The 27,757-nt window shown below is 38.9% G+C and overlaps 1 protein-coding gene across 1 annotated transcript in view; it reads left to right on the top strand.

The window, feature by feature from the left end:
- LOC124616423 overlaps window positions 1-27,757 on the top strand; it is a 394,706-nt gene that overhangs the window by 265,386 nt on the left and 101,563 nt on the right. The window contains exons 6-7 of the mRNA XM_047144730.1: window positions 5,370-5,453; window positions 24,421-24,524. Coding sequence (XP_047000686.1) covers window positions 5,370-5,453; window positions 24,421-24,524 — 188 coding nt within the window. The remainder of the gene's footprint in view (window positions 1-5,369; window positions 5,454-24,420; window positions 24,525-27,757) is intronic.

Raw genomic sequence — 27,757 nt, 5'->3', positions numbered from 1 at the left:
AACTCATTGATGGGGACATGCTGCGCCGAGTGTGGGAGGTTAACTTGATTATCGGCTTGATGTCTGCCGAATCACTAAAGGGGCACATATCGAACATTTGTGAATGGCTAAAAAAACTTTTTGAGTTTTTGTATGTGTGTGCAAAGCATTGTGAAAATATCTCAAATAATAAAGTTGTTGTAGAGCTGTGAAATCGCTTCAATCATTTGTAATAACCCTGTACATAGCAACCCATTGAATCTGGAAGCACAGAAATCAGGGGGGAAAATAGTCCAATTAAAACTCCCACTGCTAATTGTATAGTTGAATTGCCCGTGTTTAAGGCTTTCCTCAGAAGGAAGAACAGTCAAGAGGTTTCTTAAATTCTTCCTGGATGTTGGGCATAAAGTTAAAATGTAGTGCATGTCTGGCATTTTCCAGACATCTGGTAACACTAGTCACAGCACAGTTGAACATCAACAAAGCTGAATTCAGCCTATGCATGTTCTCAGTATTATTGAGAGAGCTTGTATTAGCCTTCTGAGTGAGTTTGCACAATGGTTAAGTCATTGTACTGGTATTCAAAAGGAACAGGGTCCACATTCTTGATGAATAATGTAGACATGTATTGAATTTCATATATCTTAAAGCATAATTCTATTATGAATTTTATTATTTTTCATTGTTCATGAGTAATTCATATTACAAAGGATCAACCTTCAAAACAAATTTACAACTTTATTGTGACACTCTAATTCATCATAATTTTTCCAATGGAGAGGAAAAATGTGTGATACTTCTTCCTGACTTGTTTCTTCCTCCTCCTCAACAGTTAAGCAAGTGACTGGCTTTAATAATGTGAAACAATTTGAAGCATTCTGCGATCAAGCAAGGAGTACTTCAGTTAGGATACTGTCAGCTTGTTTTCTTCTTAATTGCTTTGCTGGATAGGTTGTAAAATTTTATTAATTTATTGAGCTTTTTGTAGAAAATGTGTTTCTGGAAATCTGTTGTGATTGGTTGTAGCAAATAGCTCTCTTTAGCTTGTGCTCAGCCTCTCCAAATTAATCATTCACAAACTTAGTGACAAATTATGGAAAAGTGATGTTCATTCATTTGATAAGGATGGCTAATGTCACACTAAAAAACAAAAGTATCTGCAGCATCCGTGAGAAGCTTTTCATGAAACCATTTCTGCTACCACTTCATGTATTTATTGTTTTACCAAATGTTGCATATTTGCAAAAGTAATTGTAAGAAACTGTGAAAATGAGGGAAGAGAGGCACATTTCTCAGGAGTGACATGAGCACACACTGATTTTGGCACAGACTATAGCTGTTAAAAGTTTGCTATATCTGCTTTTGTAGTAGCTCTAGAAAACGTTCAAAGATAGCAGCACCATACAGAGAGCAGGTAGTCATACATACATACTGTCTAACAAGCACCATCAGTTTTCTCATCAGGAACTGGCTCCTGTGTTTTGCAACACATTGGTCCAACCTCACAATGTACCATCATTGGAATGCATTGTCATACAATGAGCTACATTCAGACTTGATAGCCAAAGCTTCAGGAACTTCTGTGTTGACATCTTGAGGTGTCTGGTATTCTGCTGGATATCAGTGTTGTTCTTGCACTATATTTCAACAGTATGACTCATTATCTTCATTAGGTGCTACCTGAACCTGCTCACTGAGTGGAACAGAGCCTTACCTGGGCTCTTCTCCATCCATTGCTGATTGAGGTGTTCCCTCTGTGGTCCACTCCAGCTAGCAGCGTCCTTAGGCAGTCCAGAGCATCTGTCTGCGGGCTGGCACTCAGTTTTTGGTCCGCTACAGTTTCACTCTTTTCCTCTGCAGATCACTCCCACTAGAAATATTCTTAAGCATTCCCCCTTCAGTCAGGTGCACCAGGCCAAGCACTGGTGTTTAGTCTTCAGCCTCATGCACCAGACTGCCTGTTGACATTTTGTGGAGTACCATGTGCTCCCTGTGCAGTTTACTCTCACTAGAAGCACCCTTTGATGTTCCATCTTTAGTCTGGTGCATCTGGGGTTTGTTTACCATGTCCGCACCCTAAGTTCTTCTTTTTGTGGAGTTCTGCTGCTGCCTCATTGCATTTTCAACAACACCAGTGCAGGATCCCAGGCTCTGCTGAGTTGGTACCCTTTGTCATCATTCATCAGGCTTTTTGTTACCTTTATGTCTATAGTCTCTCATATAACAGTGTCCCCGTACCTGGGGGTCTGTACCAGAACCTTTGTTTCATCACAGTTCATGGAGTGATTAAGTTCCAGTGTTTGGCAATGGCTGATTTAATTGCCTGTCTTGCTCAGGTATGCTTCTGATGTTCTTTGCAACTTATGTCCACCATCCTAATTGTTTGACCAGTGTACAAAATGCCACATTGGCAAGGTCTATTCTAAATTCCTGGTTTTCACAGTCCTAGTAATGCCTTCTGTGCAAATCTCTCCATGAATACATTTGTAGCCACCAGAGACAGAAGGGCTGCCCAAGACTTCACCTTCTGCCTGCTTGTAATATTGCCCCCATACAGAAAATAATTTGAGGCCAGTACATGTTTGAACAGGTCCAGCAGAGTGTCGTCAAATTTCTCTGCAGGCAGTTCCAGTGAGTCTTTCAGTGGCACCCTAGTGAACTGGGGTACCACATCAAAGCTGACCATTTTATCAGATTCTGTAATATGTTGTTCCTTGAGGCATTGTAAGAAGTCCCCCCCCTCTCCCCCCCCCCCCCCCCCAAGTTGCCGATGTGATGAATACACTTTCCCTTGTATGAGAGCAGCAGTTACTTCAAGTACTTGGCTACTGGGTACATTGATGCATCTGCATTACTTACAGCTTGAGGCAGTGGCACACCCTCTTAGTGTACTTTTGGCTGCCCATGAAGTGTAGTTTAAACTGGTGCTCTTGTTCATAGTTGTTTAACAACCTTTTCAGGCATACCAATTTCCTTCAAAAGACCCCGGGTCTTCTTGTCCAGTTTGTCTGTAGGGTCATATTCCAAAAGTCTGTATGTGGGTCCTCCATAACTATGATGAAATGAGGGTTCAGGTACAGACTCCCAATTACTGGAACTCTGTTATAAGAAAATCTATGGAGATAAAAGTCATGAATACTCTGATGAATTGCAACTCTGAGTACCAAGTCAATAGAGCCTGGGATCCTGCACTGGAGTTGCTGAAAACACAATAGGGCAGCAGCAAAACGCCACAAAAAAAGAGCTAATGGTGTGGACATAGGAAATAAACCCCAGATAGAGCACCAGGTACATCAGACTGAAGGTGGAACATTGCAGGGTGCTTGTAGAGGGATTGGACCACAAAGGGAACACCTTGAACCATACTGGACCAAAAATGGGATGCCAATATGCAGACGGGTGCATGAAACCTGAAAACAAGACACCAGAACACATCCTGGTACATCAAACTGAGGACGGAATGCCTAAGAATGTTTCTAGCAGGAACATATCACAGAGAGAACACCTGGAACTGCAGCAGATCAGAAATGGAATGCCAGCCCACAGATAGGCACTCTGGAATGAAGAGTGTATGCCTAAGAATGCTGCTAGTGAGAGTGAACTGCAGACAGAATGCCTGGATCCGACAATGTAGGGAGGGAAGAGCACAGATATAAAAACTGGATCCACTCCACTCAACCAGCAGTCTCAGGTAGCACCTTATGAAGATAACAAGTCATGTTGTTGAAATATCATGCAAGAACAATGTTGATATCCAGCAGACTACCCGACACCTCAATGTGTCAACAGCTCACATGGAAAATCTGAAGAGTTACAGCATCTATGTTTATAGAGTTTTAACTCCCAATGACTGTAACTTCTGACCTCTTTATTTCAATGTTTTGTAAATCTTAGAGAAGATTTCTTTAAAAGTATTTCTTCTGTATGTAAAATACATAAAATTCTTAAATATTATAATTTACGTAATATATAAAAATTAATAGGGAGATTACTGTGAGGGAATGTGCAATATGCTGTATTGGCGGTCATTATAAAAAGTGTTCATATCATGTGGAGTTTATGTCTTTAGTTTCATCATAAATTTTGAATTTAATTTATTGAATTTGGCATGATTATGTATTGTGGTAACCTATAGCTTGTCATATTTGTGTGTCAGAACACTATACTAATGGGAACAATAGTATCCCTTGAACATATTCATTGAATGCTGCAGCAAATGTGCATAGCTGGTGACTGCTCTATTGGTAGTGGCAGAAGTATAAAGGTCATTATCTGTTGAAAAGGAGTTATAAAATCCTCAACTAACTGGTGTAAAGATTCATCATCTGAGTCAAAAGTCAAATTGTAAACCAAGACAAAATCAAAATGTGTAATATAAATTTGCCAATCCATGAATGTAAACAGGAAGTAAGCACTAGGATGCTATATGGATACTAGGATGTCACTTTACAGAAGGCTTCAATCATTACACAGCAGTGTGCATGTGTGTGTGTGTGTGTGTGTGTGTGTGTGTGTGAGCTGCATGCAAGTGTTTATGGGCTGTTTGTCAGAGGACTGAGTCAAAAGACATTGACTGTGATACTGCTAATGTTTCTGCCTTGGTACCAGTATCGCCATTGGATTTGCTCAGTATTGAATACATTGTCATCCTTTTTCAGGTTCATTAGTGCAAATATAGGCAAATATACTTCCATCATACAGCAAATCAGATCATTAAAGGCTAACACCAAAATTTTACAATTGCATGTATTTTTGCAAACAAAGAAATCTAAGCTGTGCCCTACTTTCTATCATGCTATATATTACCATTCTTTTAACAAGGAATGAAGATTGATATAAGCTTACATTGTGGTTTGCCAGCAGTGCAACTTTGCCTACTATTTTGCATGCTTGGAAATCTTTCTGTGAAATGTATGCCATAGCTACATCAAATGTTTCTAAAATATCGATAACGACTATTTCTGTGTATACATTTATATATAGCATAACTGCTAATGCTTTATAATGTCTGCTACATAATTTTGTACGCTGTCATGTTTTGTTGTGGTGTACAGTGGTTTTCATGTCCAGCAGCATGTAAATGCAAAATTATGAGAAAGGAATGGGTGAGAAAGTATTTTTCTGAGGAACAAAACAATTACATCAAAGCTCTGCATCAGTGGAGAAATAGGTTTTACTACTTTTTTGCATTGTAAGAGTCTGAAAGCAATGACCAAATTCAGATAGATGACATATGTTAACAACAGAACTGATCTCAAGAGAAACGTGCATAGTGTCACATAACAAAATATGTAACAAATGCTGATGCAGGTCTTTGAGGGATTGAATGACTTATGCATGTAAGCTTTCCTAACTGTATGTTGGCTGCATTGTAATGAGGGCTGTTGCAGATGACCGCATGTTTGCCTGCCACCACGCGAATCTGTGTGAAGCTCTTGCCAGGCTTTCATTTGCTTTGCAGATGGCAATTGCCAGTAAGTTGAAATATATGTTTTACTCTAATGAAATTTCTTTGTCATGATGTGCTGTTGATTACTTAGAGAAAGAGAATGCTGACCAAAATGATAAGATACAATCTGTAATGAATGAACATCGTAAGAATAAAAAGACAAAAGATGAATTCTTTATATTTATTGTCACTCTTTTCAGTACATATGTCATTAAAAAATGATCTGCTGAACTCACTGAGTAACTAGCAGTATCAAATTGAGGTGGATCCCTACTCCTGTTTCCAGTTATGCCCCTTTTGTACCGCCAGACACTGTGAGAATACTGTATCTACTGCTGTGCTCTTACTAATGGATATTCACTCTTTCATTGGTTAAGGATGTCAGCTTAAAACATTGCACAGAATTTTAAGTTTTTACGTTATAGAATCTTATTCTTTGCAGGAACTGTTTTAGAATGAATAAGATGGAAATAAGTTATTGAAAAGTAAAAATTTGGTCAGTATTTTGTTGTATGATTCATCACATTGTGTGCCAAGTAGGGGTAACATATAATGTGCCTCCAACACTTTCAAGCAGATGATCTCACTGGTATTTTAAAGCAGCCCTTTAGTTATTAACACACATTAGATTCTCGCTAATCCAGCCCTCAGTCGTCCAGCCTCTCAGTAATCCAATGCACATCCAGCCCTCAGTCGTCCAGCCTCTCAGTAATCCAATGCACATCCAAAACCACATGCACAATGAATTATCGTGTGCAACAATGCTCAGTTAAACAATGCTTTATATACTGTATTTGAAATTGTAGCTTTCATTACAGTTTGGAATCGTGTCTTCTAAAAGAAAACACATTACGTTAGACCTCAAGCAGAAACTCAAAATTTTAGATAAGTTAAATCGAGGATCTTCACAGAAAGCCATTGCTGCTGAGTTCAATGTTGAATGAGCAACTGTTTATGACATAAAAAAGGAAGATGATGTTATCTGACAGTACTCAACACAAATGGGAGTTGGGAAAACGGAAGGTTATGCGAAAGAGTGAGAATGAAGAACTGGACGTAGCTGTTTATAAATGGTTCATACAACAACACAGTAAAGGAATTCCAGACAGTGGCCCAATTATAAAGGAAAAAGCAGCTGCATTTAACAAATAACTTGGCATTAGTAACTTGTTTGCAGCGAGTGAAGGCTGGCTATCAAACTGGAGAAAAGGACATGGCATTCGGCAGCAGACAGTCACCAGGGAAAGTCGCTCAGCTAACGATTAGGATGCTGGTGAGTTTGTAAGCAAGATATGGAAGATAGTAGAGGAAGAAGATTTAACTGCTGATGCCTTGTATAAAGCTGATGAAACAGGACTCTTTTACAAGATGCTTCCTTCAAAAACATAGCTGCCAAGAATGAGAAGGAAGTTTGTGGTTAAAAGCAACAGAAAGAGCTTGTAACATTAATGGCATGTTGTAATGCAAATGGGAGTCATAAACTATTGCTTATGGTGATTGGAAAATCCCAACATCCACGTTTCTTTCAACACACTGTCATAAATACTCTACCAGTGCAGTATTGCGCTCGGAAGAAAGCATGGATGGACAGACAAATATTCTCTCAGTGGTTCCATGAAATGTTTGTACCAGCAGTCAGAAAGGAGCTAAAGAAGAAAAAGCTTCCACTGAAAGCTATCCCTATAATTGACAACGCTCTCAGTCATCCTTAAAATGTTTCTCTATAGTCCGATGGACCAGGGAATTTTAGAATCAGACATCATTATCAACATTCACTTCCCTTCTCCTTGCTGAACGAAAGTGAAAACGACTCTACCGAGACTACGCTGAAGGCATGGAAAGTAATTAACATATGTGATGTTGTTTTCCAAGCAGCCACAGCATGGGATAAAGTGGAGAGCGCTACCATAATGAAGAGCTGGAGAAAATTGTGGCCATCCATTGATACCGTTAAGTCCCATAGTGCTTAGAGCCATTTGAACCATTGATGCTGAGTTGGATCCAGTAGTGAGTGACAGTGATGAGCCAGTCAATTTGGAATTATCAATTACTTTGTACACTGACATGTTCCACAACCTGCTAGGAGGAAAAGAAATTGATGATGAAGATGTTACTAAGTGGCTGAATGAGCAAAACTGTGATATGGACCAAACGTTAACAGATGAAGAAATAATCAAAAGTGTGCAAGAAAGTAATGATGAAAGTGATGAAGAAGAGGACACAGGAGGAGAGAGCATGAAGATTTCTCACACTGCTGCTGCTGAAGCTGCGGAGGTCTTCCTGGAGTACATTATGCAACTACCAGATACATGCAGTACCAATGTAATGCTTGTAAAGCGGTTGCATGATAAAGCATGGCACCGTCACATATCATCATTGCGAAAGTTAAAAATTAGGGACATGTTTTATAGTTAGTGATACGACAGTATAATTATGTAAAGTGTACACTCAAGGACTAAGTTTTCTTTGAAAATTAATATATTTTTGGATTTAATAAAGTATATCCTCTGTGTTTCAAAATTGTATCCCTCGGTTTAATAAAGTACAGTACACTATATCCCCTACTTTTTCAAAATAAATAAAAAACAAAATAAATTTCAGATACCCAATAATCCAGCACTTCTGCTAACCCGGCACCCATATGTGCCAGCAATGGCTGGATTATTGACAGTCTAGTGTATTTCAATTCCATAAATACCAATAGTTTCATTTAACACCATTCTCATAGTTAACGTACTTTAAATTTTTGTAAAGACTGACAATCATCACCCAAATTTTGCTTCAGCTGCTTCCTAGTTTTCCTCCAATTATTTATTTTCTGGGTGTCTTCTTTGTATGCCATCATATGAATTCTTATGGTGTTGAGAGGCAGTCTTGGGAATCTCGCATTAGTCAGTAGTAATCATTCAACAAGGATTGTTTAGTACTTGGTCAAAAAATCTTTGAATCACCTTAAATCACTGGAAACCAGCAGACATTTTTTTAAACTGTATTGACCCAAGACCATGTTCACACTGTAGTGTTTCAGTCTATAAATATAAGTAGACTTGTGGTAAAAGTTATGACTTAAAAAAATTATGTTTCACTAAGATGTCAAGTTTTAGTCATAGCCTGAAATGCCACACATCACTTACATACCAATATTGCCTGCTGCTCTTAGAACTCTCCCAGAAAAGCTTTCTCTAAATATACCTTCAACTAAAGATTTGACTCCTGCTGTGTCTCATAGTGTAAGTTAGTGAATTTATACCGGTATTTCAAATATTTCATACAGTTTATGGTAACATAATCTTAGATAATAATGTTGGATAATTAATGCTTATTTCCTTCTACTTATCACCTAATTCACATATCATTTCAAAATCGTTATAATCAAGTCCTATTGTGAAATAGAATTTAGTGCTATTAAATTTTTATATAAAAATAAAATCTTTAATTTAAAATTACTTAATTAATAATTAAATTATTGCGTACTGGAAAATCAAGGACTGAATGTAACAATATTATGAAAAGGGTAGTTGCTACTCATCATATAGTGGAGATGCTGAGTCGCAGATAGGGACAACAAAAAAATTTTCTGGAAGTGAGCCTTTGGTCAACAATGCCTTCGTTGGAAATAGACAACATACATGCACACAGAAATAGAACTCACACACACAAGACCAGTCTCTAGCTGCTGAGACCAGATTGCAAGCAGCAACACACGATGGGAGAAGCAACTGGGTGGTAGCGGTAAGGGGGAGGCTGGGGCGGAGAGGGGAGGGATAGCTGCTTAGGGTTGAGAGATAGTAAAGTACTGCTTGTGGGAGCACACAGGGACGAGGTGAAGACAGGGCATGGCAACTATGTGGAGTCTGGAGGTTAGACAGAGGGCAGATGAGGGCGGGGGGGGGGGGGGGGGGGGGTGGAAGAGGAGAGTAGTAAAGACAGTGGGTGCATTGGTGGAATAGGGGGCTGCGTTGTGCTGGAATTGGAACAGGGTAGGGGCTAGGTAGGTAAGGACAATGACTAATGAAGTTTGAGGCCATGGTGTTGGTGGGAAAGATGCAGATGGCACAGGACCATGGAAGCAGTGATTGAAATGAAGGACTTCATGTTGGGCTATCCCTCCTCTCCCCCCCCCCCCCCCTTCCCCCCACCCACTTCCCCCATCCTCCTCCGTACTTCCACCAACTGGTTGCTTCTCCAATCATGCTATGCAGCTTGCAGCCTGGCCTCAGCAGCGAGAGACTGTGGTGTGTGTGTGTGTGTGTGTGTGTGTGTGTGTGTGTGTGTGTGTGTGTCTTTATTTACTAATCTGGGGCAATGTTGCAGCAAAATGTTTTGGAGCACATACCACTATTAACTTCACTTTTGAAGCTCTTCAAATGGTTCTAAGCACTATGGGACTCAACATCGGAGGTCATCAGGCCATCAGTCCCCTAGACTTAGAACTATTTAAACCTAACTAATCTAAAGACATCACACAATCCATGCCCAAGGCAGGATTCAAACCTGCGACCGTAGCAGCATCACAGTTCCGGACTGAAGCGCCTAGAACTGCTTGGTCACACCGGCCGGCTTGAAGCTCTTCCATAAATAAAGTTCATTAGTAAAATTTATGCCAGAAATCAGAAAAACGTAAGTTACTATGTGCATAATAAGAATTTGGAGAACATAGCCAAAATAATTTTTAATATTTATTGGGTGATTGTAGCCCAAAAGAATATTGCATAAAAGAAAGTAAAAATAACTACCTGACATTGTCAGAATTACTATAGTAGTGATTCTAGAACAAATGGAGATGCTCCACTTATACTCTGTAATCTTTCTTTTTTTTTGTCCTGTAGAAGTAAATACTCCAACAGAAAAAAATCTTAACACCAAAAAACAATATTAAGTAATGAATTTGGGAATACATTTCTCTGGGTAAAATACTTGAATGATTAACATTGGAATATAACAGGTGAATGTAAGTGCATATTAAGCCATTTAAAATGTGAAATGCTGCTACATTAATAACTGGTGTAGCAGCTGGAGGGTTAATGCAAGCATGCAAATGTGCATGCATTGTGTTGTACAGGTGCCGGATGTCAGTTTGTGGGTTGAAGTTTCATGCTTGTTGCACTTAGTCGGCCAATACAGGCATGATTAATGCTGTTTGTGGATGACACAGGAGTCGTCATTCGATGATGTGCCAAATGTGCTCGAATGGAGACAGATCTGGTGATTGAGCAGGCCAAAGCAACATGTCACTCCTATGTAGAACATGTTGGGTTACAACAGCAGTATGTAGATGAGCATTATCCTGTTGGAAAACACCACTTTGAATGCTGTTCATAATGGCAGGACAGCAGGTCTAATCACTAGACTGACATACAAATTTGCAGTCAAGGTGCATCGGATAACCACAGTGCTCCTGTAGATATAGATCATAACTCCAGGTATAGGTCCAGTGTGTCTCGCACACATACAGGTTGGTTGCAGACCTTCAGCTGGTCTCCTAACCAACACGCACCCATCACTGGTACTGAGGCAGAACCACAACAGACCCCCTCCCTATACTCCAGTGAGCTCTCACCTGACACCACTGAAGCCCTAATTGGGTTAAGTTTGGGGCCAGTGGAATGCATCCTACAGTTCGTCTGGCTCAGAGTTGACCTTGAAGTAATTGATTTTTAACAGTTTGTTGTGTCACAATGGTGCCAACTGCTGCCCAGATTGCTGCTGCAGATTCATTATGATGCACCAGAGCCATACACCAAACACAAAGGTCTTCCCTCTTGGTAGTGCCATGTGGGCGTCCAGAGCCTGGTCTTTTTTCAACCATACATTCTCATGATCACCGCTGCCAGCAATCACATACAGTGGCTACTTTCCTGCCAAGTCTTTCTGCAATATTGCAGAAGGAACATCCAGCTTCTCATAACACTATTACACTACCTCATTCAAACTCATTGAGGTGGTGTTAATGGCAACATTGTCACCTTAAAGGGATTTTTTACAAATATCAGCTCACCATACCTAATCTCAAATGTAACTAACTCTCATTACCATTACCGTATGTACTTAAAGCAAATCTGATTTTGGCATGAAATCTGAATAGACATTATCTTTCAGATGTAGAAACATACCAATCAACTTTCATCTATGTTGCACAACATCCTCTTGGGGTTGCAATTTTTTTTCCCCTGTGTACATATTGCATCTGATAAATTTCTTCACGTGACTAACAGTTGGTATGTGTTCATCTTCCCTCATTTGAATCAGCTCATGTGTTCTGTAATTGCTGAGGAAAAGTTATGGGAATCCTTCATTGGTGCTGTTGAACAGATGCTATTGGAGACAGTTATTTTAGTTTCCCTGTGGCATGTATCCCTCGTGTGAAATGTTAACTGACTATAATGCATGTCTCTTACATGAAATGACATTTTAATGATGTGTAGGTGAGAATGGAAATCGAAGAAAGCTAAAAGATTAAATTCAGTGGCATCACATATCTTGGTCCTGGTAAAAAGCACCTTGTGCACCACCAGACTTAATATCCCTTTTTGACAAACAAATCATTGTCGGATAAATTACAAGAGAATAAAATTTTAAATAGTGCTGGCAGAAACATTTAAGGTAGAAAAAGTTTCCAATCATTATGAATTTTTGTATTCCTCCTTCAGTTTTGTAAAAAGGTGATCTACGCACATGAACACACTCAACTGAGGCTTGGCCCTGTTTGTTCACAACAAGAGGTATGTACAGGATGTTCCTCAGAAACAGTGCAAGCTATTGTAAGTCTGTATTCCAAATCAATGTCCAGTCCACACCATATCAAAGTTCATTTTATGGCAAACAGAGTCCACAGTGTAAACACATTAGCAAAACTAATAGCACATTCACAGTGCACTCCACAGACAGCATTACAGCTGACTCAGACCATTCCTAAGCCTTTTTATATGCCAGATACTGGTGTGATCTTATCAGAGGATGCACCTTATGGCAAGCACCCTTTAGGAAAAAGATAGTAATATTACACAGGCTATTCAGTTCCATAGATGCCGCTACAGTAATGGAGGAAAGGTGAATATGTTGGGAAGACTGTAAAATTGTGAAGGAGGCACAGGTCCCTCAGACCTCTGGATGAGAGGAAGTCACCTGTTGTGAGGGTAGATGGAGATAAAGATGAAGAGGGAGATTTAAGAGTGAGATCTCAAAGATAAGCACTGTGCCAGTTTTAGTTCAGAGGTGATAGAAGAGAGAGAGTGTGAAGTAAAGATGTTATTAAGAAGAAGAGAAACAAGGGTGGAGTGTATTATGCAGTTAATAACTGGAAGGGAACAGGAAAAGAGAGAGAGAGAGAGAGAATTCATTAAATAATGAAATTCTACCTCTGAGTTGGAAGGAGGGAAGTAAGTGGAAAAATGGGAGGAGGATTGTTAATGGTTGTTAGGACCAGAAGGAGGGCATGACACAAAGGATAAGTTGTAATCATCAGTGTCAAATGTCTTCACTGCAATGAGACTTTCAATAGAATTTAACCCCATGTAACATTAAGCATTGCTTTTTGGATTTATATTATGCCATGGTTTTTTTTTTTATTATTTACCCTTACCTACATGCCAGACAGCAAAAAAAAAAAAAAAAAAAACAAGTTTCATGGAGTGGAAAGCCACCTGAATAAACAAAAATTCATTAAAGTAATACTGAGTGTAAACAGTATTTTAACAATATTAATGGCACATTCCCAATTTAATATTGGGGTAACTGTTACTCTTGTTCAAATCAGAATTTTCAGACAAAATTAGCAACCCATTGATGATGGTGTGGATGAGCTGAACCATGTTTACAAAAAATGTGTAAAAGAAAGCATTGTGATTTGGAACAATGATGCAGATTCCTGGAAACAGAAGCAGCAAAGTGAAAGAAAGATCACCTCATTTACACTGATAGCTTACGTTGAATGATGAAACTTCTTTCCACTTTTGGGATTCAATGTGACTAACATCAATCAGGCACAGCCATATCATCATAGTGTAACAGCCTTGACCATGGAGTTGGGCATATTATTTTAACTTTTAACATCATATTTATCTTGGCATGCTGATGTGGAGGTACTAACACACTTGTTCTTTAGTTTGATATTTCATGCATTGTATGCATTCTAATGTTTCATTACACATTACTATATCCATAACAGATGATAAATATTTAATTTATGATTGCCAGGGTTGGTTTCTCAGTTGTACTACATTCACATGAAACAAATAAGCAGCACAAACACACAAACATAATGTTCAGTAAGAATTATCTTACTCTGAATTTCTGCAGTTCCTATTGCAGTGCATCACTACTGAGTGATAGGATTAATTCATGTCACTACATAAACATTTTCAAGGTTGCCTTCACTCCAAAGTTGTTTTCACATGTGGTCTACATGATATATTTTTCTTGTATGTAGAATTAAGTATTTTATTTATAATATGTACATAAGTTTTATTGTTTGCATTTGTGGAATTCCATGTTTTTGGTGTTTGAATATCTGTTCTGTGTATTACACATAGACTTTTATATATTACTGCCTAGGTAATCTATTTAATGTAACTTTACTTAGTCACAAAACTGAAAATATAGAACAAAAAGAGCAATAAATTGAGAATCTGTATAAATTTGAAAAAAATTAACAAGTAACCTTTACAGCAATTCTTCACTGTTTATTACGATTCAAACACAAGATTTCTGTTAGCATGGTCCATTGTAAACAGCTTTGTAGGCTTACTGAGAAAACTATTGTTCTGCGATAAACCATCAGAATGTCATGTACACATTAAGATGAAACATGCATAAAACCCTTAGACTTAAGTAAGAATGTAATAATTCCATTCCCAAACAAAGTAGGTGCTGACAGATGTGACTATTACTGCGCCATCAGTCTAATAGTTCACGGTTGCAAAATACTGCATAATGCTGATACCACACCAATTATTTACAGGAAAACAGAAAGACTGGTAGAAGATGATCTCACACATGATCAGTTTGTATTCTGGAAAATGTAAGAACACTTGAAACAATACAGACCTTACAGCTTACCTTAGAAGATAGACTGAAGAAAGGCAAGCTTACATGTGTAGCATTTTTAGCCTCGAAAAAAAAAAATTTTTGACAGTGTTGACTATGATCCACTCTTTGAAATTTGGAAGATAATAGGGATAAAAGGCAAGGGAAGCAGAAGGTTATCTACAACTTGTATCGAAATGAAGCTGCAGTTATATGAGTCAAAAGATAGGAAAGGGAAGTAGTAGCTTGAGAACATAGTGAGACAGTGTTGTAGCCCAAGGAGAAATTTGGAAAGGGATATAATATTCAGGGAGAAGAAATAAAATCTCTGAAGTTTGCTAATAACATTGTAATTCTGCCAGAGATGCCAAAGAGCAGTCAAACAAAGGGGATAGTGTCTCGAAAAGAGGTCATAAAATGAACATGAGTAAAAGTAAGACAAGTATAATAGAATGTTTTCAGATTAAAGAAGACAAAGCTGAAGGAATTAAGAGTAAGATATGAGAAAAAAAGGTAGATGAATTTCAGTGTTTGGAAATGCAGACTGAAAATAACATGAAAAATGTACTTCAGAAGATAAATCTGTTAACGTGAAAATTAAATTTAAGAATCTGGAGGTCTTTTCTGAAGGCACTTATTTGGAGAGTAGCCTTCTATGAAAGTGATACATTGACAACAGACAGATCAGACAACAAGTAGTAGTAGTAGTAGTAGTAGTAGTAGTAGTAGTAGTTTATTCATCCAGAGACAATTTACATTGCATGGATTTCGTCAAAAAAATACATAGTATATGTATATATACACACGTATAGGGTGAACAATACTATACAAAATACACATGTGCATAGTAGACTACGTAACATGAGACCACATTGAAATAGCATGTACAACTTTGATTATTTACATTGATGTATGAGAAAGACTTTTTACATGGAATACACAGTTGATATTTAGATATAACACATACAATTCTAGCACTGTTGTACATATTATTTATTTAGATCATAGCAACAGTCAGATAAAAATTACTATTGGCACAGAGTACATAAATATAATTATTTAGTATGGAGCTATTCCAGGTATTCTTTTACACTATAATACCAGTTGGTCATTAAAAATTTGAATACTGCTTCTTTAAATGAAGACATTTTTTTTATTTCTTTTATCTTTACTGGTAGTTTGTTATACAATCTACTTCCTTGTATGTTAGTTTGTTTCTGCGCCAAAGCCTTGTTAACTCTTTTTATATGAATGTCATTGCACTTTCTTGTGTTGTAAGTATGTAGATCCGAGTTGGATTGGAAATTATTAATATTTCGTATTACATTAATTACGCTTTTCTGTATATAGAGGCACGGTAGGGGTAGAATATTCAGCTGTTTAAATAATTGCTTTGAAGGAGTTAGCCTTGAACTGTTGGTAATTATTCTAACAGCTCGTTTTTGTAGAGTGAAGATGGTTTTGAGATTTTTCTTACTATGACCCCAGAAGATGAGGCCATAGGTAATAGCAGAATGTATATAAGCAAAGTAAACAGCTCTGCTACATTCCCTACTACATACAAAGCTAATAACGCGTAAAGCAAAGCAAGCAGAGCTTAACTTATGTGAGAGATACAGGATATGGGATTTCCAGTCTAAATTTTCATCTATATGTACACCTAAGAATTTTGTGGTAGCAACTCTCACAATTTCTTTATTTTGTATTCTGAGATCTAGATCAGAGTGTGACTTTGCTTTCCTGTAATGGATATAATTAGTTTTAGAGATATTTATGGTTAATTTGTTCACTTCAAACCAATTTTGCAAATATTCTACACTCCTGGAAATGGAAAAAAGAACACATTGACACCGGTGTGTCAGACCCACCATACTTGCTCCGGACACTGCGAGAGGGCTGTACAAGCAATGATCACACGCACGGCACAGCGGACACACCAGGAACCGCGGTGTTGGCCGTCGAATGGCGCTAGCTGCGCAGCATTTGTGCACCGCAGCCGTCAGTGTCAGCCAGTTTGCCGTGGCATACGGAGCTCCATCGCAGTCTTTAAGACTGGTAGCATGCCGCGACAGCGTGGACGTGAACCGTATGTGCAGTTGATGGACTTTGAGCGAGGGCGTATAGTGGGCATGCGGGAGGCCAGGTGGACGTGCCCGTCGACCTGGGACCGGATCGCAGCGACGCACGGATGCACGCCAAGACCGTAGGATCCTACGCAGTGCCGTAGGGGACCGCACCGCCACTTCCCAGCAAATTAGGGACACTGTTGCTCCTGGGGTATCGGCGAGGATCATTCGCAACCGTCTCCATGAAGCTGGGCTACGGTCCCGCACACCGTTAGGCCGTCTTCCGCTCACGCCCCAACATCGTGCAGCCCGCCTCCAGTGGTGTCGCGACAGGCGTGAATGGAGGGACGAATGGAGACGTGTCGTCTTCAGCGATGAGAGTCGCTTCTGCCTTGGTGCCAATGATGGTCGTATGCGTGTTTGGCGCCGTGCAGGTGAGCGCCACAATCAGGACTGCATACGACTGAGGCACACAGGGCCAACACCCGGCATCATGGTGTGGGGAGCGATCTCCTACACTGGCCGTACACCACTGGTGATCGTCGAGGGGACACTGAATAGTGCACGGTACATCCAAACCGTCATCGAACCCATCGTTCTACCATTCCTAGACCGGCAAGGGAACTTGCTGTTCCAACAAGACAATGCACGTCCGCATGTATCCTGTGCCACCCAACGTGCTCTAGAAGGTGTAAGTCAACTACCCTGGCCAGCAAGATCTCCGGATCTGTCCCCCATTGAGCATGTTTGGGACTGGATGAAGCGTCGTCTCACGCAGTCTGCACGTCCAGCACGAACGTTGGTCCAACTGAGGCGCCAGGTGGAAATGGCATGGCAAGCCGTTCCACAGGACTACATCCAGCATCTCTACGATCGTCTCCATGGGAGAATAGCAGCCTGCATTGCTGCGAAAGGTGTATATACACTGTACTAGTGCCGACATTGTGCATGCTCTGTTGCCTGTGTCTATGTGCCTGTGGTTCTGTCAGTGTGATCATGTGATGTATCTGACCCCAGGAATGTGTCAATAAGGTTTCCCCTTCCTGGGACAATGAATTCACGGTGTTCTTATTTCAATTTCCGGGAGTGTATAACTCTGGTTGCAGATGTTGGCAATACCCGGTTTATGTCAGTTACTACAATGTTTGTGTCATCCGCAAACAGGGTTATATGAGTACCATTTACTGGAATCTTGATATCATTTATGTAAAGAAGAAATAGGAGAGGTCCTAGAACACTCCCCTGCGGTACCCCTATTGGCACAGTCTGAATATCCGATCTGTAAACAATACTTTGGTTTTTATTGTTTGTTGTTGCAATTTCTACTACCTGTGTCCTATTATGGAGATATGACTGAAACCACTTTTTAGCTACTCCTCGTATACCGACATATTCTAATTTGTCTAGCAGGATATCATGTTGGACAGTATCGAATGCCTTTGAGAGGTCCAAATTTATTCCTATTGTACTGTTGTTCTTATCTAGCCCCGTTACAATATTTTCAATGAATTGGGTGATGGCTGACTCTGTACTCATTCCTTTGCGGAAGCCGTGTTGGTTTACAGACAATAGATTGAATTTCTTGAGGTAATTTGTAATTCTGTTTTTCATGACTGTCTCTATTACTTTTGAAAATACCGATAATAAAGCTATTGGTCTATAGTTTCCCACTTCATGTATATTGCCCTTTTTATACAATGGTTTTACTTTTGCAATTTTTAATCGTTGTGGAAAGACACCTTCTGAAAATGATATGTTTATGATGTGTGAGAGTGGGTCTGATATGACACTAGCACATCTCATCATGACTGTGCAAGGTATCTCGTCAATCCCTGAGGACATTTTATTCTTCATTGTTTTTATTATTTGATTAACTTCCAATTTGTTTGTGGGAGGTAGCAATAATGAATTCACACTTTGTTCTTCTGGGATTGATGTTCTACTAATCTTAGGACAATTTTTATGCAGATTGATTGGACTATTTATGAAGTAGTCATTAACGTAATTCGCTAAAGTATGATTTCTGACTAGCACACCTTGATCATCTTTTAAAACAAAGTCCTCTGGATTTCTAGCATTTTTGCTTGGGCCAATTTCTTTTTTTACTACATTCCATATAGCTTTTGATTTGTTTGCTGACCCAGCAATTACACTGTCATTGTGCATTGTCTTGGCTTTTTTTATCACCTTCCTGTAAATTTTCTTGTATGTCTTAACATAATTTGTGAAGTGTTCATCTTTGTTATCTTTCTTGAGTTGGCTGATATGTTTTAGTGTTTGACTAGATACTCTAATAGCAGGTGTTATCCACTGGCTTGTGTTCCTAGGCATGACATTGATCTTTGTGAGCTTTTTTGGGAAACACATCTCAAATAGGGACATGAATGTACTAGAAAAAGCATTGAAAGATTCCTCGGTTGTAGTTTGTGCAAAGACATCTTCCCAGGTTTCATTAGCTAACAACTGGATGAAAGTATTTACTATTTCTGTATAGAAGTGCCTTTTGTATCCCCACTTATATTTTACTGCCTTGGGGATAGAGTAATTTACGTATGTTAATAGTGTATTGTGATCTGAAAGACCTAAGTTTACGTTTAGTGGCTCAGTGATACCATTCTCCATATTTGAGAAAATATTGTCTAAAAGAGAAGATAACAGTTCTGTTATTCTGGTGGCATCTGTAAAGAGTGGTTTCATGTGGAAGCTGCTGAGTATACTCAAAAGCTGTCTTTTTTCATCACTTTCAATTAACAGGTTAATATTAAAATCTCCACATAAAAATAATTTCACTTCATTACTATAAAAAGTGTTTAATGCTGCTTCTATTTTTTTGAAGAATATGTTTTTGTCACCCAGTGGAGATCTATATACTGTAATGACAACTAGTTTTTCACTCTTCTCCTCAGTTTTTAACTCTATGGCACATGATTCAAAATGTTTTTCTATATTTAGATGGTCCAATTCTGTTTTCACTTTGAACTGCAGTCCTACTCTAGAGTAAATGCATACCCCACCATTTTTAAAACACTTCGGCAATAATGTGTTGCTAAATTAAACTTGCTTATATTTATGAGACTTAATTCACTAGCCTTGCACCAGTGTTCAGATAAACAAATACAAGAGACATCAGCAAGATTATTTAAAGCTACTTCTAGATCTAGTACTTTGTTTCTGAGGCATTGAATATTCTGACACATTATCCTGACTGTTTTGCAAGTATTTTTTCTTTTGTCATTACCTGGTAATGTGCTGCTTTTTCCATAGTGGTTGTGACTTATCTGCAAATTTTCTTGCTGATTTGTCACAATCTTTTCCATTTCTTTGTCTGAATCAATAAAAAATCCTTATTTAATGATGTAGATGTACCTTGTCTTTGACTCCTCCTTAGGCAGTGTTGTGTTGCTGCAACTGTTGTTGATGGTTTTGTTGCTACTGCTACTGTTGTTGTTGGTTCAGTTGCTGCTGCTGTTGTTGCTGCTGGTGCTTCTGTGGCCGGAGGTGGTGGTGGTGGTGGTAATGGTAGTGGATGTGGTGGTGGTGCTGACAGGATTCTTCGTGCTGTTGGTTCAGTAGTAGTTTCCTCTGTTGCTACTGTTTTTTGGATGGTCCATTTGCGTGCTGCTCCTGTTTTTGCTGGTGTTTCTGCTATTGGAGATTTATACCATCCCAGTTCAGTGGCTGTCACTTTGTAATTGCATTTAATTGCTTCCCTTATTAAGTTTCCTAACCTGGCCTTTCCATTTCTGTTAAGGTGAAGCCCATGTTTCGTAAAACATTCTCTGTCAAGTGTGCTTGAGTCAATTAATTTCACATTGCTGAATAGCCTACAACTACTTTTAAGTTTCGCATCAATTCTGTGAATTTCCTTATTCACACATGACCATTCAGGTAAATCATGCCTGTGGGTAAAGTTCACCAGTAAAATGTTTGTATTTGACAGTACTAGCAAAAGACTCAAGAGCTGTTTATACATTCTCATAGCATTGTTTTCGTAAATGTCTTTAGCTCCTGCGCAGATTACAACACTGTTCTGCTTGTCATAGTTATATTTTACGATGTTTTCTGTCACTTCTTTGAAACCAGCACCTGGTTTAACCATGCCTGTGACTGTCATTGATTTACTATTTTCTTGCAGTTCTTGAGAAATTCCTTTGGCGCGACTGTCTCCAAAGACGTCGACTTTTGATTCTTTCTTCTTTGTCACACACGTCGGTTTTTGTTTATTTGTATTTTCACTTTGTTGCAAAACGTCGTATTTGTTTTTATCGCAAAATGTGACAGATTTTACGGAGTTCATTATTCTTTTAGTGGACAAGGGATTACCTTTTAGCGACACTTTTATCCACTCGGATGTTGTTTTACTGTCCTGCATCACTTCACTAGCGTTTTGCATATCCTTATTGCAGGCATCACTACTATTCGACAGAACACTGTACCTGTTTTTATCTGTAATTATAATTTCATTTGCTGCCCTTGATGCCTATCTATCGCTTCCTTTCCGCTTCTCATAACTCACCAGGTTCCCGTTTTGTGGCTTTATTGTTTTATCATTTAGAATATGGCGCAACTTCTTCAGCTCACAGTTTTCATTAGTTATATACGAAATCTCTCGTCTTAAAACATCTACAACTTTTTGTAAACTTGAAATGCGTTCGTTTAGTTTTGCGATTTCACTTTTATAGTTTAAACAGGATTCCTTTTTTACGACAGAACAGTAACTTTTATTCACTCGTTCACTATGCATCACTACACTCGTCGCCATCTTTTTTCAAGAGAATAGAAGTTTTCAAAATGTGGCGTTAAAGAAGAATGCTGAGGATTAGATGGGTAGATTGAATAACTAGTGATATGCTGAATTGAATTGGGAAGAAAAAAAATTATAATTCATCTCCACAACCCCAGATGAGCATCATCAGTGAGTATGGTGGCAACCTGTCGTGTGGATCCAGTCTTCCAACATTTTGGAGAGACACAACAGTGTTAGTCTTGGTGTCACAATGTGGAGGGCCATCAGATATAGCTTCAGGTCACGACTGGTAGTGAGTGAGGGACCTCTGACGGCACAATGGTATGTTGTGGACAATGTACGTCCTCATTTATTACCTCCTTATTGGCGGCATTGTGGTGCCATTTTGCAACACAACAATGTTTGTTCACACATGGCATATCTCTATGAAGTGTCTTCACGATCCTGAGGTACTCTCATTGCCAGCACAGCCCCAGACCTGTTCCCAACAGAACGTGTGGGGGACCAGGTCAAACATCAACTCTGCTCCAGTGCCAGTAGCCTGAATGCAAGGACCAGTTACAACAGTTATGGGCTATTTTGCCTTGGGAGGATACAACAGCTGTACGACTCTCTTCCAAACCAAATCAGTGCATACATCCAGGCCAGAGATGGTGCAACATCATACTAATAAGTCGGGTTATACTGCCAAATTCTTTGTAAATTTGATCCTCCTCCCTTATGAATGCTTCGCTTTTCTTATCAGGCATTGTGGACTGATTCATTTTATCTGACTTTGAGTTTCTGCTCTCCATTTTGTCCGCTCTCACTCCTCCCTTAGATCTCCTGCCCTCTATACCTTCAGCTGATTCTTGTTGACTTCACAAGTGAGTTTGGCTGTTAATGACTGCAACTCATTCTTTCATCAAGCAAATTATATCTGCTGAAATGAATTGATGATGACGATGAAATCAGTAAAATAAAATGGAATAAAATGATACCAGTGAAAGCCAGTGAGAAAAGTTGAAGCTGGAATATAGTGAGTATGTAGTAATAACCAAAAATTTTGTGACAGCCCAGGACTTGAGCTTGGATCTCATGCTCTTTGTGAGCAGTTGCCTTAAGCATTAGGCTCTTCGACCATGCCTCCAGACATGACTTAAGTTTCTTTGACGTTGATGTTTCTACCTAAAATTTCAAAATTTTAACTGGCTTTCCCTGATAGCATTTCACGTCACTGTATCCTCATTTACTTCACTCCTATTGTGCATTCCTGTCAGTGACTCTGAATTATTTCATAAACACTGGTGGACCAAATCTTTATGAGCACCTGCTTAGTAGTATAGTGAGCACCTGTGGGCTGCATTCTTGGTAGGTTTCTGTTTGTGTCCAGCACCAAATACCTATGCGCAGGTCATGAAGTTCCCGTAAATCATTGACTGGTGGTGTGTGGGTATGGAGCTGGCTTCAAACAGCGTCCATGTCATATTCCATCATGTGAGGTCAGGGGAATTTGGTGGCCAAGACATCAATGTGAGTTCTCTCTTATGCTCCCCAAACCACTGCAGCATGATTCAGAGGCTTGTGGCATGGTCTGTTATGCTGGTGTAAGAGTCAATCACCATGGGGGAAAACATCAAGCATGAAGGGATGTAGATAATTCACAATAATGTTCATGGAGTCCACAGCAACCATGGTGCCTTTGATTACTACCACAGGTCCCCATGGAAGGCACGTCAGTGATCCCCACTGCATAATATTGCCCCCACTGGCCTATGTCTGTGGCACGGTGCATGTTTCAAGTAGCCATTTGCCTGGACAGAGGTGTGTGACTATGAACTTGGTGTAACAAGAAAAGTGATTCATCTAACTAGGCTACATCTTTGTATTGATCCACAGTCCAATACCACAATCACTGCGATCATAATTGACAGTGATATTGGGTCAGTATCAGAACAGGTATAGATTGCCTGCTATGGAGCCCCATATTCAACAATATACACTGATCAGTGTGCTCCAAAACACTTGTGTCTGCACCTGCATAGTACTTTGTCTTCAGATCTGCCACAAATCGCCACCGATCTTGTTTGATGGAACAGGCAAGCCTCCAACCTCCATGCTCTGTGATGAGGTGTAGACATCTCCTTGTTACCTTCTCATGGATTAAATGTTGTTTAATCTCTTTCCACAGATGCTCATGACAGTAGCACACTAACAACTGAACAGCATTTCTGAGATGTTGTTTCCCAGGTGTTGGGCCATAACAATGTGCCTGTTGTCAAGGTTGCCTATGTCAGTGACTTCCCCATTTGCAGCGTGTATCATTTTATAATATTCCCCACTTGTATACGCTGTGCTTATATGCTTTCCTTAACATGTTATATGTCCACAACAACACCAGGTGACATTCAGTCACACGGTGGACAGTGGTCATCCGTTATGGCAGAGTAAGCTACAGTCCTCCACCAACGCAATTCCCCTAGTGGTGCCATTCCCACATACCCCATGGGGGAACCTTTGGTAACAACATTCAGAAATAATACATGGAGACGTCAGGGTCTATGAAAGTTTGAGCAAGGCCTGGAGGCATTCTCAGAAAGCCTAAAGGTTAAAGTGACAGCTCACAAAAAGGAAGAAATCAAAGAAATGTTTGGGCATTAAGTTTCAGTTGTCACAATGTATTCCTCATTTATTCATATTTCATTATTTTTATTGCTAGTATATTCCTCTTTAGCATCTGTATAGAATTTATTAGAAGATGATTCTATTTACTGTAAAGCAAGTTACACATAAAAAGATGAAACCTGTATCATAGTTATTAATATGAATGGTAGACCTAACTTACTGACCTTTTGTATGCTTCATTCAGATATCTTTGATATGGGTGTGAAACACACATTACATACTGAGGATGTATATGATGGCCATAATATAGTAAGAGTGTCTGTAAAAGATTTAAAGGTTCAGATCTATAAGATTACTTAGGTCTTTATAAAATGGTTTTTGCAGTACCAAGTTAATGGCTAGTTCTCACATAAAGGTATCAGGTAAAAGTTGGTGTGTGAGTACGTATTCATCACTATAAGCATTAACAAACTTGGGAAAAACTGCTGTTTTGAGACTTTATATGCATTTTGAATAAAATGAAATTTAAGAAAATATTGGTTTGTGTTCAGATAAGCCTTTACCAGAGGAAGACTCACCAACAGCTGCTCATGCTGCCCTAAAGAAGTTAATTCATAAAATAATAGGAGAAGCAATGACTCTTCCACCTATGCAGGTAAGATTAACTGATCAGTATTAAATAATGTGTGAGAAAATCATTTATCAAATAAGTCAGAAAGTTATATAGTTCACATTTAAATTTACAATATAGTATGAGTATGGTTGATAAGTATTATGTGTTACTGAATGAGAATTCATTTATAGCCATTTTAGCTGCAGACAGAAGAAAGCAAATGGACTATTATTGCATAAGAAAATCAATCACTAATGCTAGGTTATAGTTATTATTTGCACGCAGGCATAGATGATAGCTATTTTATTCTAATATTCTATTCTCTGGCATATGCTGGGGTCTACAGATGTGTGTGAGAATTGCATTTGTTGTGCCTGTATGTAACTCAACATTTCCAGTATGTGGTGAGTAGCAGTCCATTCTATTCATAATATTGTCATTAAAAACTATTTTGTATTTATTTACCCTTGAAACTGAACATTTGGGTTTTTGTTTGAATGTCACTAATAATACAGGACAGTTGCCAGTGGCGTGTACTGAATTTTTCACTAAGATAATCTGTTAAAAAAGAAAAAAAGTTTCATTTCATATGTAATGCCTTCCTTTTGGTGAACTTGTTGATCACTAGGCCGTGAAACTCAGATTCACCCACCGAGCAAGGTGGCACAGTGATTAGCACACTGGACTCGCATTCGGGAAGATGACAGTTCAATCCCGCGTCCGTCCATCCTGATCTAGGTTTTTCGTGATTTCTGTACATCACTTCAGGCAGATGCTGGAATGGTTCCTTTGAAATGACATGGCCGAGTTCCTTCCCTATCTTTCCGTAATCCGAGCTTGTGCTCTGTCTCTAATGACCTCGTTGTCGACAGACGTTAAACACTAATCTCCTCCTCCTCCTCCTCCTCCTCAGATTCACTCCTCAACTGTCATAAGCGACCTTTTTCAGTGGATAATAGAGTGAAGTTTGTAAATTTTATTGAATTTGTGAACTATATACATAATTTTTTATCCTTTCCAGGGCTATAAAGCTTCTGTCAGCTAAGGCACTAGATGCAAGAACAGTCAAAAAAGTTCAGAGATTTACAATGTTATGGTATTCTGTTTGGAGTCTATTTGACTTAATAGACCTGAACAAATTAACAACACATTCATATCACATTTCTCCTGAAATACATTTAACCACTAGCTGTGATCTTAGAAGTAAAAATCAAAAATTATCCGTAGTGGTATTTTAGTTGTTGTAAAGTAAGTTCAGGAACATAGTATTTATATTTATCAATATTATATACATTTAAAGGTTCAGAAAATAACATAGTCTATGTTAAGGACTCTTTATCTTGTAACTGTTCATTATTTCACACTAGATTTTTCTTAAGTTTGCTTCTAAGCTGACTGCATTGCACCTAGGATGTTTAATTAACAGTTCATCTATATGTTGCCCATGAATGACTATTTTCCCAAATTCTTTCAAATCTGTGACATTTGGTTTTCAACATTTCTCAGAATTCATAATTTTTTTTCACGTAATATTCACTGTCATAATCTCTGGCTTGCAGTAAGTTGGATAATGCGTCAGTGAGAGGGAAAATATATGCAAGAGTGTGTAGAAAGAAACTGAAACGGACATCTTGCATAGTGATTTTAATCCATGAGCTGTTCCTTGGTCTCACTTCTTATCTAAATCTGTTATCTTCTTGAAAAGTGAAATCAGTTCATGGAATGAGATGCAGAGCTCCACTTCTGGCACTCATTTCTGTACTTCTTCATTTAGAGTGCTGGTTCTTTTGGATAAGGTGGAGAAGCAAATGCCAAGAACATTCAAACAGAGGAAAACAGTCTACATTCTTTGACCTTTGACATGGCTTACAATAGCATTAAATTCAGTCAGTGAGTGAAGTAGTGAACAAACATTGCACTAGGAAATGTGTTCTTCAGTGTAGACTGCAACCCATTCAAATGATCAGCCATAACTGCACCACCATCATAACTCTTATGCTACCTGATGTTCATGAATTTTAAAAATATTTCATGGAGTCCACCATCAGTTATGACACAGCAAAATACTGACACCTGCAATAAATTATTCACATTAGTTACTTTGTCCAGAATAACAGAGACAAAATTCGATTCACTTAGCTCCTTTCTTGTTTTATTCATGAGTGTGTGTGAAACATGAACATTTAAATGATTCTGTATTGGATTTGACATTCCTTTAGTCATTGAAGGATGTTTTAAATGATGTTTGAGCTTTTCATCGTATTTACTGTGGAGATGTAAGAGTTCAATGTATTTACCTTTATTCAGGGACCCATGTGATCCATCATTTTCTCTGAGCACTATCTATTCCACTGATGAGAAAAACACTTAATCAGCTAAACATTCCATTATGTCCATGGACATCAGACGACACAATAACTAACACTATTCCAAATAGGTTTATAATTTATAAACAACAGACATGGCCTTTGTGATCAGGGTATCATCACAACTATTCATTATTGTTGTCAAGTTATGTATTGTGCAATATTGCAGTGCCTGTGTTGTTCACAATCACAAATACATCGCAAAGCTCCTTCGGACATGCATGCATGTCTGAAGGAACAGGCATTGCACCAACTACAGCCATTATGAAATGTACAGGATTATTACAAATGATTGAAGCGATTTCACAGCTCTACAATAACTTTATTATTTGAGATATTTTCACAATGCTTTGCACACACATACACAAACTCAAAAAGTTTTTTTAGGCATTCACAAATGTTTGATATGTGTCCCTTCAGTGATTCGGCAGACATCGAGCCGATAATCAAGTTCCTCCCACACTCAGCGCAGCATGTCCCCATCAATGAGTTCGAAAGCATTGTTGATGCGAGCTCGCAGTTCTGGCACGTTTCTTGGTAGAGGAGGTTTAAACACTGAATCTTTCACATAACCCCACAGAAGAAATAGCATGGCGTTAAGTCATGAATTGCTGACCATGATCTCCACCACGACCGATCCATCGGTTTTCCAATCTCCTGTTTAAGAAATGCCGAACATCATGATGGAGGTGTAGTGGAGCACCATCCTGTTGAAAGATGAAGTCAGCGCTGTCGATCTCCAGTTGTGGCATGAGCCACTTTTCCAGCATGTCCAGATACATGTGTCCTGTAACGTTTTTTTCACAGAAGAAAAAGGGGCCGTAAACTTTAAACCGTGAGATTGCACAAAACACATTAACTTTTGGTGAATTGCGAATTTGCTGCATGAATGCATGAGGATTCTCTACT

This window comes from Schistocerca americana, chromosome 5 (genome assembly GCF_021461395.2).
Source record: "Schistocerca americana isolate TAMUIC-IGC-003095 chromosome 5, iqSchAmer2.1, whole genome shotgun sequence".
Taxonomy (NCBI): domain Eukaryota; kingdom Metazoa; phylum Arthropoda; class Insecta; order Orthoptera; family Acrididae; genus Schistocerca; species Schistocerca americana.
The sequence above is the reverse complement of the archived record's forward strand: the minus strand, read 5'-3'. Positions and strand labels throughout refer to the sequence as shown.